This window comes from Chelonoidis abingdonii, chromosome 1 (genome assembly GCF_003597395.2).
Source record: "Chelonoidis abingdonii isolate Lonesome George chromosome 1, CheloAbing_2.0, whole genome shotgun sequence".
Lineage (NCBI taxonomy): Eukaryota > Metazoa > Chordata > Testudines > Testudinidae > Chelonoidis > Chelonoidis abingdonii.
Genome location: NC_133769.1, coordinates 255,073,765 through 255,093,578, shown reverse-complemented (window position 1 = coordinate 255,093,578; position 19,814 = coordinate 255,073,765). Strand labels below are relative to the sequence as shown.

General features: G+C 42.4%; 1 protein-coding gene across 1 annotated transcript; it reads right to left on the bottom strand.

The window, feature by feature from the left end:
- On the bottom strand, positions 1–19,427 carry C1H2orf49 (chromosome 1 C2orf49 homolog). Its single transcript, XM_032762517.1, has 4 exons — positions 19,295–19,427; positions 17,507–17,673; positions 11,302–11,671; positions 1–1,608 (listed from the first exon to the last, which is right to left on the bottom strand). The coding sequence occupies exons 1-4, from the start codon at positions 19,388–19,390 to the stop codon at positions 1,552–1,554; spliced, it is 690 nt and encodes a 229-aa protein (XP_032618408.1). The 5' UTR covers positions 19,391–19,427; the 3' UTR covers positions 1–1,551.
- Positions 19,428–19,814: the final 387 nt, after the last annotated feature.

Genomic DNA, 19,814 nt, shown 5'->3' with positions numbered 1-19,814 from the left:
TTACTTTTAATTCAGTTTATTTAAATAAGATAAAACTACTTAAAAGACCACTCTTTACATACAAAATGTACATTAACGTGAAACTTTTCTGTATTGAAGTGTAAAACCTGCACACAGATTTTAGTGTTTAGTAAAAGGAGACGAGCACACAGTATTTAAAAAACACACATCATTCTTACTATTTTACAGCATTTAGAAGTGCCTTTGATTCCACAATAATGAATGGGAAACTTGTCTCAGCCATATCCAACGTAGACTACTGTTCATATTTTCAATACATATACATTAAAAAATTCTAAGTAAGCTTTCAGATCGCTGCTGACAGCATTTTCAATTGGTTCAAAGCCAGAAAAAGGATTTTCTTCATGTTTAAATTAAGTGATGAAAGGCTTTCATATGGGAGGAACACAGATTTCATATTAGTTTTTGCATATAGAAGCTTTACTATTTACCATATACACCCAAAGTAGGTGCAAGATCAGGTCCATTTAACCACCAAAAATCAATAGTTTTGCCATTGATTTTAATGGACATAGGACCAGATCCAGTGTGTTACACCACACAAGTAATAATCCAAATGAAATCCACTGGGATTCAAAGAAAAGCAAACAATCTTATTTTAAAACTGTCACAGGTAGGGAAGAGGCTAGACATTGTTAAGAGTATACTATTCTAACTCAGTGCAGTGATTGTTGCCTCTTTACGTGCTAATGAGAGGAGAGAGTTGGCCCACATTCTAGGATTTCCCACTTTATTTTAACAAGAATTATTATAACTGGGATAACAATAGAAACTTGTTGCATGCACACAGATGTGTATATATAAGAGCACTGCACTAATCCATTCATTATTTTTCCTCAGATTCATACTGAAAATAGATTCTAATAATGTGCTTCCATGTGCATTTTTTTATCTCAAATGACTACAGAAGCTTCAATTTGAAGCAAGGATGTTATATAGTTCATCTGTTATTACTAACTTGTATTTGTATTTAAAATACAGGTTAAGTCTGTAGTTTTGTTCTGTGTAACAAAAATATTTTTTTCTCTACAATAAAGTCTGTCAATGGGATGATTTTATACTATATTGTTTAACTATCTTCTGAAACCCAAACAGGGTTTGGATTCACAGTCTTTCATATAACCTGAAACTTCAAGAATTGTGTTGGGTATTTAGCCAGGACATGACCTACTAAACTGAATTTAGCTATATAGCATAAAATATGAACATTTTTAAGCCCACAAATGTGTTTTGTAGAGACACGTAGGAGATGAACTACAGTATACTTGAAAATTCAAAAGCAGGGTTTTTTTTTAGTATCTCGTATGACAACCACCACCTTTGGAAGGGTCTCAATGCACTCTCAGTGCAAGAAGGTAGACACTTTTAAGGTGATTGGTGAGACTATGATTCCAGCTTTATATAAGGGAGCTTTCAAATTTAAGAACACTTCACAACAATGTGAATCCCTGTATAGTTTAAAGAGAATAGTACTTCAACTGTTCTGAACTACAGGAAGGATATATTTACATTTCCAGGACCCCCACTAATTCATGGCCATGTTACATGCTGGATTTTCTTCTTTGCTTCTGTAGGTTTTAGATCATTCTGGAATAGAAGAAAGTATACAACTAATATTAGATGTGCTGCACTAGACAATATTTAGCAATTATTGTACAATATCCAGAGAGGGTTAGCTGAGCATTTTAGCACTGTATGCACCATTATAGTAACTTCCTGATGCCATCTTCTGGAGGAAGTTAAAATGTCAGGCTTACCCAGAAAGTAAAAAGGAAGCAGGAGAACTATAAAGGGTGATAAATCTAACCTCTTGCAAACTTATCCATTTTTTGTTGTGGTGAGCAGGTTTACCAAAAGTATCCTTCTTACTAGAAAAACATGAGTAATTTAGAAATACATCCACGTAAGAACTTTCGACTAAAGTTTGATTCATGGAGAATGTTTTAAAGCAAGTACAGGAATATATTCTACTCTTAAAAATTAAATATAATTAAATCTCATTTTTAAAAATTAAAGAATCTTAAAAATGTTGCTCTGTTCTAAAAAACAAACAAAGATCACCTGCGTAAAACTGCTGAAAAATTACAACTAGAGAAAAAAGGTATTTCTTCACACTACCATGTATAAATGAGGAACCCATTGCTTAAGCCTCTGTGTGCACTTGCAAATTTAAAAATAAGACGTTTATAAGAATTGGCAGCAAACAGACAACCTCCAAAATCAATCTCCAAGACATCAGAAATAAGAAGGAACTGTGAAACAGTCTCCAGTTGGTTAGACAGGCAAATGCCTGGATAAACAGATGAACGTTGCACCATATCCTGAAAGTCAAACCAGCTCTGGCAGACCAAACAGGGGAGCAGGATCCAGACTCAAGTACAGTTCAACACAGATGCTGACACCAAACTTTGAGAGTGCAAATCTGGGTATTGTGAGCAGCAATTGAGCTAATCTCAGATACTGGGAAGTTGCAAAGAGATGGTCTTTAAGGTGATCAGGACGCAGACCAGACACTTTACAAATTAACACCAACACCATGAGTGGTTCTTAAAAGCAAGTAGCAGTGTGCCTGAAATGGCAAGCGCCAATATGCAAGAAGTCTGCTGGGTTTCATACTAATGGAACGATGTGCCACTTTAAGTCTCAACAAAGACCAATGTTAAAACTGTTTTGCTAGTTTAATGCTGCATAGTAACAGTCCCAACAGCAGCGTCTCTCGTATGGTGAAGATTCTTTACCACCTTATTCTGTACATCGGGGTCGACAACCTATGACACACGAGCTGATTATTGATGGCACGCGGGGTGGGCTGAGCTGCTGAGCCTGCCACTGCTCTGGGGTTTCTGCTGCCGGCTCCTGCGAGCCGAGGTCCCACCGTCGGTCCTACTCAGTGCCCACTGCTGGCCTGGGCGAAGGAACCCCAGGCCGGCAGCAGGCCGAGACCCCAGCTGGCAGGAGCCAGCGGCCGAAACCCCAGAGCAGGGACGGGCTGAGCCCCTCAGCCCGCAGCTGCTCTGGGGCTCCCACTGCTGGCCCCTTACCAGCAGGGGTTGTGCCTGGTCCCACTCAGTGCCAGCTGCTGGCCTGGGGGAAGGAACCCCAGGCCGGCAGCAGGCCGAGACCCCAGCTGGCAGGAGCCAGCGGCCGAAACCCCAGAGCAGGGACGGGCTGAGCCCCTCAGCCCGCAGCTGCTCTGGGGCTCCCACTGCTGGCCCCTTGCCAACCGGGGTCCCACCGCTGGTCCTATTCACCTTGCTTCTGGTTGGAGTTCCACCACAGGCCCCCTGCCAGACAGGGTCCAGGCCTCCGGTCTTGCTCAGCCCTACCAGCTGCCAGCTCCACTCATCTCAGCTGCCGAGCTGGGGTTCCAGGAGCTGACCTCCTGCCAACGAGGGTCTGGATCTCCAGCCTTGCTCAGCCTGCTTTCCAGCCTGGAGTCCCAGCAGGCCACGCTGGGCTCTGCTCCTGGCCTTGGATCACTGCTCTGCAGCCTCCCATCTGTGGCCCACTGTCCCCAGCCTGGTACAATGAGGGTTGCACATGAGGCAAGAGGGGGTGCAGCTCAGCACCCCCATCTTAAAATTGCTTATATCAGACCACAATGCGTTTGACCTTGTGCCTGCTTTCTATCACCATTCCCCCCTCCCCCCCCCGCCCTCCACTGAGAGTTGAAGGGAACATTTAACAAAATGGTAGCTCCTAAGAAAGCGAAGCTAGATGTCCAATCATTTAAGCCTGCTTGGACAGACATTTGGATTTATTGAAAAGAAGGACCGTGCTATTTGTGCTTTCTGTTATGAAAGTCTTTGTTGCACATCAAGTGTCAAACAACAACATTTTGAAATGAAGCACAAGAAAACCCTTTCTTGATGAAGCAGACAAGACTGAATCAAAAAGGCAGTAGCAGCCTATGAGAAGCCAAGCAGTGTTTTTAAAAACTTAAGTGTAAGTAAAACAAAATCAAGCTACAGAAGGCAGTTACAAGATTGAACAGTGCATTGCAAAAAAATAGAAAGCCATTTACAGATGGGGAATATATAAACAAAGTTTTTCTCAGCAGTTCAGAGATTTTGTTCAATGATTTGCCAAATAAAGATACAATCATATCTAGAATAAAAGAACTGCCCATCTCTGCCAGAACAGTTGAGAGACGCAAAGTGAAATGGCAGAAAACATTAAAGAAAAGCAGATGACTACATTGAAAGACACAGCAGTGTTCACTGTTGCACTTGATGAGAGTGTGGATATAAAATGACGATCCACATTTGGCAGTTTTTGCAAGATACTGTGCTTCCGATGAAATCCAAGAAGAACTTTGTTGCCTAAAACCCCTGCATGGCACAACAAAGGGGGGGAAGATATACTAAGTTTTGTAAACCATTTGGAAGAACGAAGAGTTGACAATCAGAAAAATATTTTGTGTGACGAGATGGTGCTCCTGCCATGGTTGGAAAACAGAAGGGATTTGTAAAGTTACTTGAAGATCAAATTGGCCATCCGACAGTCAAATTTCACTGCATCATCCATCAAGAAAACCTGTGCGCTAAAATTTCTAATTCAGAGCTTAATAATGTGATGAATACAGTGGTGCGAATTGTGAATTTCCTTGTTGCTCAGTCTCCTGTGACTCTCAGACAATTTCAAGCACTGATAGAAGAGATAGACAGTGCTTATAATGATCTCACTTCACAGCAACATTCGGTTGCTAAGTCGTGGCAAGGTTTTGGTGCGCTTTGTAAACTGTTTTGATACAATCAAGGCCTTTTTGTCAGAAAAATAACAAAACTACCCTGAACTGGATGATAAATGGCTGTGTAAGCTCCTGTTTCTAACTGATATCACCACTCACCTAAACGAACTCAACCTCTGTCTCCAGGGTGCAAGGCTTGCAGTTTTGGATCTTTATAAAGCCTGGAAAGCATTTGTTGTGAAACTAGCAGTTTTTTCCAGGGATATTCAAACTTCTACTTTCAACTCATAAAAGAGCTATCGACACGTTGCACTGTCAATGTTGATGAGATTGGAAAGTACATTCAAGAACTGGAATCAGATTTTTCTGACAGATTTCAAGATTTCCAGCAATTTGGCTCAATGCTCTCTTTTCTAATTAAACCTGAAAAGTTCAACGAAAGCAACTTGGATTTGTCTGTGTTTCAGTGGATGGCTGTTGAAGATTTCGAAATGCAACTCATTCAGTTAAAAAGCTCAGAATTGTGGACATCAAAGTCTGTAGATCTGCACAGCGCACTTGATGCTACCAAGGGAGATCATGAGGCCTCTATTCTGACCTGTTGGATGTCCCTACCAGTGAAATTTAACTGTTTGGATCCAAACACTGAAAGCACTGCAAAACGCAATTTTCTTCACATACCTGTGAGAACAGGTATTTTCACACATGAAATCTGTCCTCTGCCCCTCTTGGAGCTGGTTAACAACTGATCACTCAGAAGCCTGTGGGCAGCTTAAAGTATCCAAATAGATGCCAGACATTGGAAAACTCAGCAGTGTAAAAGCAAGGGAAAGGATCACACTAAACTGATGATAGCTGTATTTTAATTTAATTTTAAATAAAGCTTCTGAAACATTTTGAAAACCTTGTTTACTTTACATATAACAGTAGTTTGGTTATATATTATAGACAGAGAGATCTTCCAAAAAATGGTAAAATGTATTACCGGCACACAAAGCTTTAAATTAGAGTGTATAAATGAAGACTCGGCACACCACTTCTGAATGGTTGCCGATCCCTGCTGTACGTGGTTTTCTTTAATTATGGAAAAAGTCTGCTCATGACCAACAACCTGTGCACCAAATTTCACCAAAACAGGAAGTCACTTATTCTAACAGAAAATACACCCCTCTTAAAATCATCAATTAAGATATCTTCCATTTATATACAATCCTTTAAATATGCACACAGGAATCACTTCTCGTACAACCAATACTACAAGAGTGTCTAGGAGAGGAAGTAAAAAACAGTATTACCAAATTAAAATTGCATGAGGAATTTGGGCTTTATTGATAGAAGGTGGTCATTCAGGGACCAAGCAACATTAACTCTTATTTTATACTTTTCGTCTAGGAACTCTGAAGCCATTGATTAATTAACAGTAATGTTCATCAAACCATTTGCTCATTCATTACAGCCGGATTCAGTAAGATACTTAGATATATATTTAACTTTAAGCATGAGTACTCACACTGATGCCTCATGTTTAAATTTAAGTGCATGCTTAACTATCTTGCTAAACTGGGGCCTAAATTATATTTGTTAACAGACTACAAAATAATCTAAGATGCAGTAAAGATTTTGATTTCAGCAATGTCAACAGTAATCAACTCTGAACATGAATGTATTTAAATTAGGGCTCCCAAGTGATTTAAAAAAATCAATTAATTGCACTGTTAAATAATAATAGACTACCATTTAAATATTTTTGGATGTTTTCTACATTTTCAAATATATTGATTTCAATTACAACACAGAACGGTGCACAATGCTCACTTTGTATGTATTTTTTATTACAAATATTTGTGCTATAAAAATAAAAAAATTTCAATTCACGTCATACAGGTACTGTAATAAAATCTCTATCATGAAAGTTGAACTTACAAACGTAGAATTATGTACAAAAATAACTGCATTCAAAAATAAAACAATGGAAAACTTCAGAGCCTACAAGTTCACTCCGTCCTACTTGTTCAGTCACTCAGATAAACAAGTTTGTTTACTTTTGCAGAGATAATGCTGCCCACTTCTTGTTTACAATGACACCTGAAAGTGAGAACAGGTGTTCACATAGCACTGTTGTAGCCAACGTTGCAAGATATTTACGTGCCAGATGTACTAAAGATTCATATGTCCCTTCATGCTTCAACAACCATTCCAGAGGATATGCATCCATGCTAACGAGAGGTTCTGCTCAGTAATGACTGAAAGCAGAGCAGACTGACACATGCTCACTTTCAACATCTGAGTCAGATGCCACCAGAAGGCTGATTTTCTTTTTTGGTGGTTCGGGTCCTGTAGTTTCCACATCAGTGTTTTGCTCTTTTAAGACTTCTAAAAGCATGCTGTGCACCTCGTCCCTCTCAGATTTTGGAAGGCATTTCAGATTCTTAAGTCTTGGTTCAAGTACTGTAGCTAGCTTTAGAAATCTCATACTGGTACCTTCTTTATGTTCTGTCAAATCTGCAGTGAAAGTGTTCTTAAAACGAGTATGTGTTGGGTCATCATCCGAGACTGCTATAACATGAAATATACGGTAAAATGCAGGTAAATTCACAGCAGGAGACATGCCAGTCTCTCCCAAGGAGTTCAGTGACAAATTTAATTAATGTTGTGGGGTTTTTTTGTTTTTTTTTTAAACGAGTGTCGTCAGCATGGAAGCATGTCCTCTGGAATGGTGGCCGAAGCATGAAGAGGCATTTGAATGTTTAGGATATCTGGCACGTAAATACCTTGCAAGGCTGGCTACAAAAGTGCCATGAGAATGCCTGTTCTCACTTTCAGGTGACTTTGTAAATAAGAAGCGGGCAGCATTATCTCCCTTAAATGCAAACAAACTTGTTTGTCTTCGTGATTGGCTGAACAAGAAGTAGGACTGAGTGGACTTGTAGGCTCTGAAGTTTTGATTTTGTGTGCAGTTATGTAACCAAAAAGATAAAAATAAAAATCTACATTTGTAAGTTGCACTTTCATGATAAAGAGATTGCATTACCGTATTGTACGAGGTGAACTGAAAAATATTTTTTTATTTTTACAGTGAAAATATTTGTAAAAAAATATTATAAAGTGAACACTGTACACTTTGTAGTCTGTGTTGTAACTGAAATAATATATTTGAAAATGTAGAAAAACATCCAAAAATATTTAATACATTTCAATTAGTATTCTATTGTTTAACAGTGCGATTAAAACTGCGATTAATTTTTTTTGAGTTAATCATGCGAGTTAGCTGCACTTAATGGAAAGCTCTATTAAATATTTAATAGGTGAACAAAACCATACCATACAGCACCTCTGTGCTGTGAACCAAACAAATTTCAAAACCATTTAAGTTTGAACATGGGCAGTATCTAAAAGATCTTTAAAGAACACTGCAGTAGTTTAGTGATGTTTTCAGAAGGTGGTACTCTTCAAAGCCAGGCTGAAGCACTAGATCAGTACTGAGCCAGCAGGAAGTGTTGCTGAAAGAGCTGCCTTTGAGATTAAAAACATACAAATGAGTACCTGAGCACTCTAATTCCACGCCATTTTCCTCAGAAATCAACTTCCCCATCTGTAAAATGGAGATACCCTATTCTATTTGGCCTCCCTTGAGAAAGATTTTTTCGGTAAGTGGATGAAAATTGCTATAAGGCTAGGTCTATGCTCTGAGTTGGGGGTGAGAGTCTCAGCACAAGGAGACAGTCACATTAACTCTGAATGACTTAGCGCACTAAAAATAGAATGTAGCCATAGCAGCATCAGAGACCATAGGCAGGTACTTGGGGCAACTAGCCCCTCTCACTCAGCTATATTCTGTTTTTAGTGCGCTGGCTCAATCAGAGCTAATGTATGTCTCCTTGAGCTGGGAATCACACACCCAGGCTGAAAAGTAAACACACATCCCTAAGAGATAAGCATTATTTAAGAGTAGAAAAACGGCTTCCTGAGAACATTTTAATTCAGTAAAAATTACCTAAATTCCTTCTGCAGTTCAAATCTGATATATTTTTTTTCCCCACTCCTTCCCTGAACTCCCATGAAACATTGCTGTTTCACCCAAATGTAGCCACATTACAGTGGTAAGTAATTCTTTGCTGTCAGCCAATATTCCTGTATGTTGGCCCTTATCTTAAAGGATTTAAAGTAGGTTCTTTTGGGATAAAAGTTACATAAGCTATACCTACCTCACAGTAGTGCTCTAAGAAATAGATGTAATGTACTCTTTTCATTCTAGCTTCTGCCCTTTGTGCTCCACTGCACCAGTTCTCAAAGATTCACTCCAGCCTCCTCTACCTGTTGGCTACCTTCAGCACTGTTGCCTATGTTTATCTTCTCAAGATCTTGCCTTCCCTCAGTTCTTGGGACTCAATCTCTCTCCTTCAGTGCGTCACTTGGAGGATCCTCCTTATCCACCCTCAAATTTTCTGTGGGGGTTTCACAGGGTCCCATCCGTGGTCCCTTCCTCCTTTACACCTTGTCCTTGGGTAATCTTATTTGTATACAAATTCAACTAGCATCTATCTCTGGCTTTCAATGCTCAAATCTGCCTACCCGCCTCCGGTCCAAACTTAAATTCTTGGTCTTTTCCTTCTCAAACCCTCCTGCCATCCTCCTCCTCAATCACTGTGGACAATATCACCCTTTTCCCCTGTCACTCAACCCTCGTAACCTGGGTATTATCTTGAGCATTGCCTTCTCTAGGTCCTCACATCTTGCCAATTCTTAATGCACAACATTTCAAAAAAATATAGCCTCTTTTCCCTCCACACAGACCATCAACAATGTGTGTCTTGATTCCTGCAACATCCTTTTCTCTAGGCTTGAGTGGCTTTTTCTCTTGCCTCACTCATAGCCACTCAAAATGCTGCTGCAAAGATCACTTCCTCAGCTTGTCACTTGGAATCTTTCTTTGCACCACTGCACTGGCTAGTACTTCTCCAGTGCACCAAACATGAAAGTGAAGACATGTAGTTCAAGGCCCTTCACATCCTGTTCCCCAACCTATCATCTCTCATACGCTATCGCAATGCCAACTCCTGCCTCTGCTCTGCCAATGACACAAGCCTTGATTGCCCACTTGTTAAGTTCTCAAGCACCTTCATGCTTTCTCCCATGTTGCTCCTCATGCATGAGGAGCTCCCCAACAACATCAATAAAACCACCTTATTGTACTCCTTCAAATCCCTTCTTTACTGTGATGCTATTACCCCGGAATTGAAAGGTATGTTACACCAGAATTTGATCAAACTAATTGCAGCCATATTGTGTGCATTCAGTCACACAATAATAGACCACCACATAGTTAAGTGTTAATTTGGACAAGGAGGGCTTTTGAGAGAAGGCCAAATACTAGCTGCAGGCTTGCAGTTTCTGCTAATCAGAATAGGAGGGGAGAAAAGATTCAAAAAATTATAAGACTGAAAGAAAATAAGTGGATGGAGACTTTGAGCTTGGGTGCCTTCGATATAGAAGTTTATTATGGCTAAGATTGCTAGGAATGTTTTGTTGATAACTAGTTGACTGAAATTAGAAGTAATGACCCATTGGGGGCCGTTATGAACTATGTGTTCTGAGTTTAGTTATAAAAAGACTAGATAATAGAGCGTACTTTGGAGCAGTTTGCTGAAGCTATCCTGAGAGATTTTTTCCTGACACCATACTCCCTGGCAGGGATGCGACCAGCCATTGCTGACCTGCTGCTAATTACTCAATATCATCTCAGATTGTAGGTAATTATTTTGGATGTCCTAAACCTATTGCTCGTGTGTGTGCACACTTATATCTAATAAACAGTAGTTTTAGATAAGAGCACACTTCCTTGTATCAATCTTTCATCAGACCGATTTATTCATGAGACCACTTGGAGTGAAACAGTTAATCCACAGTTTTGGATTCTGAAAACCTTGGGTAACAGTTCCTACAAAAGCAACTTGATAACAGTTAGACAGCTGATGTGCTGAGAGAGCTGACTATCATACTGACCAGTATTATCTCATCGTTGCCTTGTGCCCATTCATCTAATCACCTGTTGTCTCAGGTCTTGTACTTCGACTGTAAGGTCTTTGGATGAGGATCATCTTTTTGTTTTGTTTGAACGGTACCCAGACAATAGAATCCTGGCCCATGACTGGGACTCCTAGGTGATTCTGCAACACTAGTTATTAAATAGTATTTTACTGAAAGGGCAGTCTAATCGATAAGATACAGAACAGGGAATCAAGAGACCAGAGTTCTAATCCCAGCTCTTATGCAATATTAGGCAAGTCACTTCATCTATCTGCACCTCTGTTTATCCTCCCACCTTTTGTCTGTTTGGTCTCTTTACACTATAAACTTTTCAGGGGAATGACTGTCTCTTGCTATGTGTTTGCCAACCATACTGTACGTACTACGGTAATGCATATACCAAATTATATAAAATGACTTTCAAGATAAAACTAAAATACAACAGTTATAATGGATTCTCAATATAAGGATCTGAGGACCTACCTGCTCCTTCATATGCTCAAGGAAAAGATTTGCAAAAAAAACAACAACAAAAAACTACACAGTGGTGTGAACATACATACCGCTGATTCAGATTCTTCTTTTGGAGCTGCTCTCTTTAATTTCACAACAGCAGCTCCTGCTACAGGGGTCAAAGGTGGCAACTTCAGATTAGCCAATACGCTATTAGTCACTGGAACACTGTTCTGTTTAGCCTCATTCTTCCTAGTTTCCAGTTTAGCCTCCTGTGATAAACTGGAGGCTGGAATGTATGTTGAGACGTTTGAAGGAACAGATGGTCTCCTAAAAGTATCGGCAGTGATTCCAGCTGTAGGAGGTTTTAGGCGATCAGTAGCTCCATTTTCTGTCTTTTTCACTTTTATACTTGTACTTGTTGAACTGCCATCAAATACAATTAGCGGCCGTTTCCGTAAGCCTTCCACAGTTGTAACACTGAAAATACAAATTTTTAAAGTTCTCAGAAACACAAACTAGACTATCAAGAGTTCCGTTAGTAACTCAAGATATAAGCAATGTAAACAGACAATTCAAAAAATTAATCTAGCCCAACCTGGCAATATTTGTTAATGTAGTTTCCTGAAACTATTTTACTCATTCCAATTTAAATTAAAGCAATTGTTTCAAAATATCAAGCTAGCCAATTTAAACTCATTCCAAATAATATGACTGTCAAATTTAGCAGAGCCTTAATATTGTTGTTTAGAGTTATTTTAGGATTTGACTGTATCAAAACAGATACAATTTATTCCAGATATAAGGCAAATATTTGAGGAGCTGTGAATTGCCTTCTTCATCTTAGAGTCACTGGCAATTTGAAATTTTATAAAAATCACTGCTCCTAACATCTGCATTTGTTCATGGTTCTTACGGTGAGAAACCCAAATGCGGGCTAGACAGACTAGTAGTGAAAATATTTCGTGCCTCCCCCCCTCCCCAAAAAACAAAAACTTTCTGAAGTAAGTTGTTCCTGAGACAAAATAGTCGGTCTAATTTATTTTTTGCTGGAATTGCTCAAGCTTTTCAATCTACATGCAATCAGGTCAGGCTAATTAAAATTTTATTTATAAATAGAGGAACACTGTAAAATTGTGTTGATTCAAAAGATAATTCAAAAGGCAAACAAACAGCCTAAGTGGCAAAAAAGTTAACATGATTTTAACATAACTATCCTTTTACACATACTGAAGTAAGGACTAAAAGGAATTCTAAACCTCAAGAACATGGATAAGACACAATCACCAGGAAACCTGAATATCTGTAAATTAATGAATAGATCGCAGTGTCAACCATTCAGTTTGCTGATTTTTCATTTTGACAATACCTTATATTTGTGATGTATTTCATAGAAGTTGCTCAAATAAAGTGTTACTTTATAACAGGGGTCTCAAACTCAAATGACCACGAGGGTACTGACACCCCCCGTCGCTGCCTCTGGCTTCGCCCCCACTCCACCCCTTCCATTAGGCACCACCCCTGCCCCACCTCTTCCCATCCCTTTCCTGCCCCAATCCAACCCCTTCTCCAAAGTCCCCATCCCAATGCTGCCCCCAGGGGGTGCAGAAAGGGTGCAGAGTGCAGTGGAAGCTCAGGGCAGGGAGTTGAGGTGCAGGTGGTGTGCAGGGTGTGCCAGGGAGCTCAGGGCAGAGTTGGTGAGTGGGATGCAAGAGGGTGCGGCAGGTGGCTCAGGGCAGGGAGTGCAGGAGGGGTGCAGGATGCGGCAGGTGGCTCAGGGCAGGGAGTTGGGGTGCAGGAGGGGTGTGGGATGTGGCAGGGGTCTCAGGGCAGGGGGTTGAGGTGTAGAATGTGGCAGGGGGCTCAGGGTAGGGAGCTGGGGCGCAGGCTCCAGCCTGGCATCACTTACCTAAAGCAGCTCCGGGGTGGCAGCGGCACACACCATGGCCAGGGCAGGCCCCTAGCTCTGCGCTGCTCCGTTCCAGAAAGCAGTTGGAACCCTGTCCCTGCAGCCCCTGGGCCCCCCTTCAGGATTCCGTGCGTGCGCTGCTCTTGCCGCTCCTCTAGCTACCTCCCACGAAGCTCCCATTCGCTGCGGGTCCCTGTTCCTGGCCAATGGGAGCTGCGGAGGGCGGTGCCTGGAAGGAGCAATGAAAGAGCCCTCTGCCTCCTTCCCTGTTCTCCCCGGCCTGAACGCCCCCCGCCCCCCCCGGCCCGTGGCGCGGGGCTTGCAATGCCACAGTGGGCAATCCCATGGGTAGGCAGAGGGGCGGGGAGCTTGGCGGGCCACACGCAAGACCCTGTGGGCCGCATGTTTGAGACCCCTGCTTTATAACATAAGTACCACTGAGGTGACTATACATATGAGTGGTTTAGATATACATGGTTATTTAAAAGTAAATAATCAATATACTTTACATATATAAGACTATACATGTTTAATAACCAGGTCATAACACTCATCTGATTCAATTACATCATCATTAGAACAGCCACTAAACATGGAGTTGATGACAGCCTTTAAATGCATGGATGATAACACTTACCAAGATTTCTTTACAAATGAAAGGAACAATAGCTGAGGAGCACACATGTATCCATACTCACAGGACAACATTAACCAACAGTGCATCAAAGCAAGCCATCAGGTTTGCCTTTTATTATACAGCAATTGTATTTAATGAATCCATTAATTTAACACTTAAATAAGCAAAATACGTAGAGCCTAATAAAAGCAACCTACACACACAAATCAAGTGAGTTAATCTCTACCACTCACTTTGGATTTTTCCTTACAACTTTTATTCCCAACAACAGCACCCTAATCTTGAATGCACTCCATAATAGTTATCTTCGATGTCCACCCACAATAAACCGCTATATAAAGCTATACTATCTGTTTCAGTCTCTTTCCTTAACATGCCTAAAGATGTAGCAGATATTCCTTAGTTAAGGATTGCTCTTTAAATACTCCTTTGTTATCACAAATGACAGAATGATATCTTATAAACAACATATGCCTAAGGAAGCCACCAAAGCAGAAATTTCTTCTGGGCAACCAGGGAACTCTGTTTCTGCAGAATTTCAGTTTTCATTCAAAAACAATTCAATTCATAATCTTTCAAGTTGTGAAGATTACCTGTTGAATGTGAACAAAATGCAAACCGATGTAGCGTTGTCTTTCTGAGCCTATAGACAGATATCCTGCAACAGAGAGGTATAAACTGTCTAAGACCCAACTCTGAGCCCCAGCACGCAGTCTAGACAGTTGTGCTGTGCTCTGGGGATTTCTTCAAGGTCTGGCAGGATGAGGCAAGAATCCTTCACTCCAAGCTCCACAGCAAGCAAGCTATTCTTTGGCAGCAACTCAGCTTTATCACTGAAGCAGCTTCCATACTGTTTTACTGGGTATAGCTGGTAGATTCATCCCCCACACTCACAAAACCCTTCCTTCCCAGCAACACTCAGGCAGTCTGGAGGAGTTGAACTCTACAGCACAGAGAGGATGGTTATGAAGCTCTCCAAATTCTGCTCCCTCTCATGCAGAGTAGAACCATATTGGTTCTACTTAAAGGTCATCAACAGCCACGGAGGAGAGGACAGTATACACTCCTAAAAGGTGTGCAAACTACTTTGATTCATCTCACTAGAGTGTTACAATAACTGAAGTTTCTCTATGTCCATTTTAGTTTTACTTACCAAAACTGCTCTAAGTCTAGAACTTTCAAAAGCCTTCAGCAGCCTGTCTCCTACCCTCTCCACACTGTGTACATCATGAATGCTGGCAGTAAAAAGATAACCCAATAAAATACTAGCCAGACAAAATTTTTTAAGCGTTGAACATGAACAGCAGATTAACTACTGAAAAGTTGTCTAATAGTGGCTAATCCAGGGGTTGACAAACTTTTTGGGCAGAGGGCCACATCTGGATGGGGAAATTGTATACTGGGCCAGGAGGCTGGGGTGCTTAAGGGAGTGCAGTGTGCGGGTGGGGGTGCAGTGTGCAGAAAGGGGCTCAGGGCAAAGGACTGGGGCAGAAGAAGAGTGCAGGGTTTATGATGGGGCTCAGGGCAGGGGGTTGGGGTACAGCAGGTGCAAGAGGGGGCTCAGAGCAGGGGTACAGGAGGGGTGCAAAGTGTGGGAGGAGACTCAGGGCAGGGGGTTATGGGGCGCAGGGTGCAGCAGGGAGCTCAGAGCAGGGGGTTGGGGTGCAGGAGGGGTACGAGGTGCAGGCAGGGCACTTAGGGCAGGAAGTTGGAGGGCAGGGTGCACGAGGAGTTCGTGCTCTGGCTCCAGCCTGGCGCCACTTACCTAAAATGGCTCCAGGGTAGCTATGGTGCACACTGGGGCCAGGGCAGGCTCCCTGAATGCCTGCCCTTTCCTCAGCCCTGCTCCAGAAAGTGCAGCGGCCCCTGGGGAAGGTGGGTGGAGGACTCTGCATGCGCTGCCCTTACCGCACCTCCAGGTACCTCCCCTGAAGCTCCCATTGGTTCCCCATTCCCCGCCAATGGGAGCTGCAGGGGGCGGTGCCTGGAGGCATGGAGCCATCTTCTCCCTTGCCCGGGGCCGCAGGGAAGCGGTGCCAGATGCTTCTGCAGAGTGGCGCGGGGCCTGTGGCACCACAAGGGGCAATCCCGCGGGCCAGATCCAAAGCCCTCAGGGGCTGGATCCAGCCCCTGGGTCGTAGTTTGCCCAACCCTGAGCTAATCAGTAGGAAGCACTTAAAAAGTAAGTGGCACTTTCAACATACAATATATTAAACACCAATAAAATAATCTTAACAATGCAACCCTTACAAAAACCACAGAGTGGCTATCTAAATAGGCCTATTTCTATTCTTTGGTCTCCATATATTCATTACTTTTTATTATAAAACGTGTTTAACTATAAACAACTTTTATTTGTACCATCATAATTATTTCTAATGTGCAAACTCAGACTCTGCTCAAGTATGAGAGCTATATGTAGTGGTAAAACTGGGTACAGGAATTCTTAAGAAATGTAGGTTTCTTGGTGTGCTCATCTGCATGCCTGTACCAAAAACACAATTCCTGTTCAGCTATTTCAAAACACTGCTGATATGAGATCAGTTATTGCATGCTTATGTCTGCTCACTGGCTGAAGTACTATGGAGTGCATAAATACAGTCAGACAACTAGATGTATTCATAAAGAAACTATCCAATGCACTCACATAAAGCGGTCAGAAACTGAGGCTCTGAACCTTTAATGTGAAGCAGAGGGAAACCCGTTAAAATCACAGAGATTTGGAATGGATATAGAGATCTTCCCATGATCATCATATTACAGAATTAGGACCATAGTGTGGAACTGAAATATAAATAAAATAAAGTTTTCAGACCACTTTATTTTCTGATCAAAGTTGAGTTTAAAGCCTTATATGAGAGAAGAGCCATTTAACTCAAAAAGTGATCTTGAATTACTGGTAGGTACAACACACACACTTTTGTTGCTGACTGGTGTCCAAGCCCCTTACTCAATTCCTAGCACACGAGCAAGCATAAATGACTATGGCCTGGTCTATTGTTTAAAAATTTGGTCAACACAGCTACATTAATCAGATGGTATGAAAAATCCATACCCCTGACTGGTGTAACTATGTTGAACTAACCCCCAGTGTAGATGAAGCTACATCAATGAAAGAATGCTTCTGTCAACGTAACTACCATTGTTTAGGGAAGTGGTATTCCTATGCTGATAGAAAAACCCCTTCCATCAATGCTGCACCAACACTACAGGGTTATGTCAGCATAGCTACGGCAAGATATCTACATGAATATAGTCTCTGTAGACATAACTGACTGAGTGTGAATGATATAGGATAACTATATTATGCCTTGATGTTGATTTTCGAGACGTTAATAGTAACTAACTACAATTAGTAATAGTAATGTTACTTTTAACAATTACAAGTAACAATAGTAACAGTTGTTACTATTGACAATGACAAGTGCTAAGCTTTTCATCCCTTGTCTATCTCCGTCTGTAAAACGATGATAATGTTGTTTATGTCCTTTGCAAGGTGCTTTGAGATCTACTGATGAAAACCACTGTATAAGAAACAGGTATCATTATCATCAGTGTTCTATTGCTACGATTGAATTTCTTCCCCTTCTGGGTCATCATTATGGTAATACATTCTGGTATCTCATACAGCATCCCCTGCAAGTACTAGCAACATGTACAAAAACTGTAATTTACACATTTTATGAAGTGAGTAGAAAAAGATCAACCTAATTATGTTTTTCAAAATGTGCCAATGGCTACCCAGGAGTTACAAGCACAACTGAATTACCTTTTACGATCATTTTTTGCTTCATTTAGCTCCCTTTTCTTTTCCATCATTTTCCCCCATCTACTTTTAGGTAAGTCCCGCTGAGGCAATGGTATAGCATGTTGAACATAGAGATTAGTGAGGCCATCTTTGTCGATCTTTGCATTATTTTCAACTAGTATGTTCTTCTGTGGGAAAAGGAACATAGCCACTATTAACAGGAGAAACTTTCAAACGCAAATAACTTTAATGGCGCTTCATTTTTTCAACAGTTAATTTAGCATAACTAACATTTTAAACAAGTAATAAAATAGGCGATTTACAGAACATTGCAGATCATCAATACATACATGCGTGAAACTCCACGCAGATTTAAGGATGTACCTGCACAGACCCAACAGCAGGATCACAGCCATTGTTAGCTCATCTGAAAAAATGGGTTTAAATAATTTTCAGAGCACATTCTAGTTCACCTCAATGCAAAACATTTTAAATTATGAGGATTTCTCAGAAGGGATCAAGTCAACCTTGTAATGGGTTTGCAACCTTATCTGCGGAGAAGCTACTACCTCTTCATAAAAATCACACACAGGTGGTCTTTTGAGTCCCTAGATCTGGAGCCCTGAGTCCCCAGCTCTCAAAACACAAGCTTCTACCATCTGAGCAGAAGGTAGAACTTCAGTAGCTATCTATAGTCAAATGCTGATTTTCCAGGATGCAACCAATCAAGGGCAGATCTTCACTACCCACCACATCAGCAGGTAGAGATCAATCTATCGGGGATCGATTTATCGTGTCTCATCTAGACGGAAATAAATCAATCCCTAAACTCACTCCTCCTCGACTCCTGAACTCCAGCTCACGAGAGGCAGAAGTGGAGTCGACGCAGCAGTGGTCGAATCACCACCTCAAAGCCAGGTAAGTCAACCTAAGATACGCTAAATTCAGCTATGCTATTTTCATATCTTAGGTCAACTCCCCTCCTCCCCCCAGTGTAGACCAGGGCCAAAAGAAAGAAACATATCCTCCCACACATATGGGCCTTGAACCTGTAAACCTTTATGTCTGTAACTGTATATGTGAGAGCACATTAAAATTCAAGGTAACTATTCACACGGGTAAGATTTAACAAGTTAAGGATTCTATTTCCAGTTAAACTGATGGCGAATAAACCACTATGTCCTCAACTAGAGCAGGAAGTGAACTCAAACTGTCAGCAACAATGTATATTAATAAATGTATTTAAAGTTCTTTCAGATCAGGGCATTTTAAATAATGTAGGTTTACAATAACCCAACAGGTTGACGAATTCCCAGTTAACTTCGTGCAAATGTTTTTACTTTCTAGCAAATCTGCCAGCTTTCAAGGTGAACAAGTTTTCCAGCCTAAGCGACAAGGCGTTGCTAAAATAAAGCGCTACAATGGAAGTTGACTCTATCCAGCGCGGAGGAGGCCGGCGCCTCTCCAGAGCCTGCCTGCTATTTGCAAGGGCCGTTTCACAGGGCAGCATCGACCTGCGTGAAACGGGCTCTAACCGTCACGGGTACAACCAGAGCAGGGACCCGAGCTGGGTTACAGCAGCGACCTCCCTGGCTCTTTGCGCGGCCCCTCCGCCGGCCCCGAGCCCGGCTCAGAATGCGCGCCGCCCAACCCGGGCCGCGCGGAGAAGACTGATTGCGGGGCCCGGGACGAGACTCACTGCCCGGCCAGGGCTCTTCCAACCCCGCTCTCCAGGCCCAGGGAGCCCAGGCGGTGCCGGGCGCCCCGCGGACTCGCTGGGGTTTGGTGAGGGGGGCCCCTCGGCCGCACCTGCTCCAGAGTGAGCCGCAGGAACTCCTGCGACAGCAGCTCCGGGTGCAGCAACAAGTCCGAGTCCATCCGCCCGCCTCCCCCCTGCGCCGCCATCTTCCCGCTGCCGTTCCCACAATGCTGCAAGGGGGCGCGTCAGCAGGAAGTGACGTAATACGGACGGAGGGGAGGAACGTCAAACCCCGCCCATATCGACGCCAGGAAGCGCGAGACAGACCGTTCCACGTTCCAAAAAAGGCGGCTTCAGCCGGGGGCGGGGCTGCGCGCCTAGATCGCCGCGCCTGCTTCTCGCGAGCGTTGCCCCAGTGCGCGAAGCGCTGGAAGTCTCACTGCGGCCCTGCGCGCCGCGGGGCGAAGTGTGTGGGGCTGTTAGAGCTGCGCTCCGCTGAGCTCGACCTGACTCCCGAGCGAGGTGCATCGGAGTAGTCGTGGCTCTGCTGCCTTGTGGGGTTTGCTGGGGTGTTGCGCTGTCTGTGGCTGCCCACAGCATTAATGCCTTGCAGCAGCAACACAGCCCCCC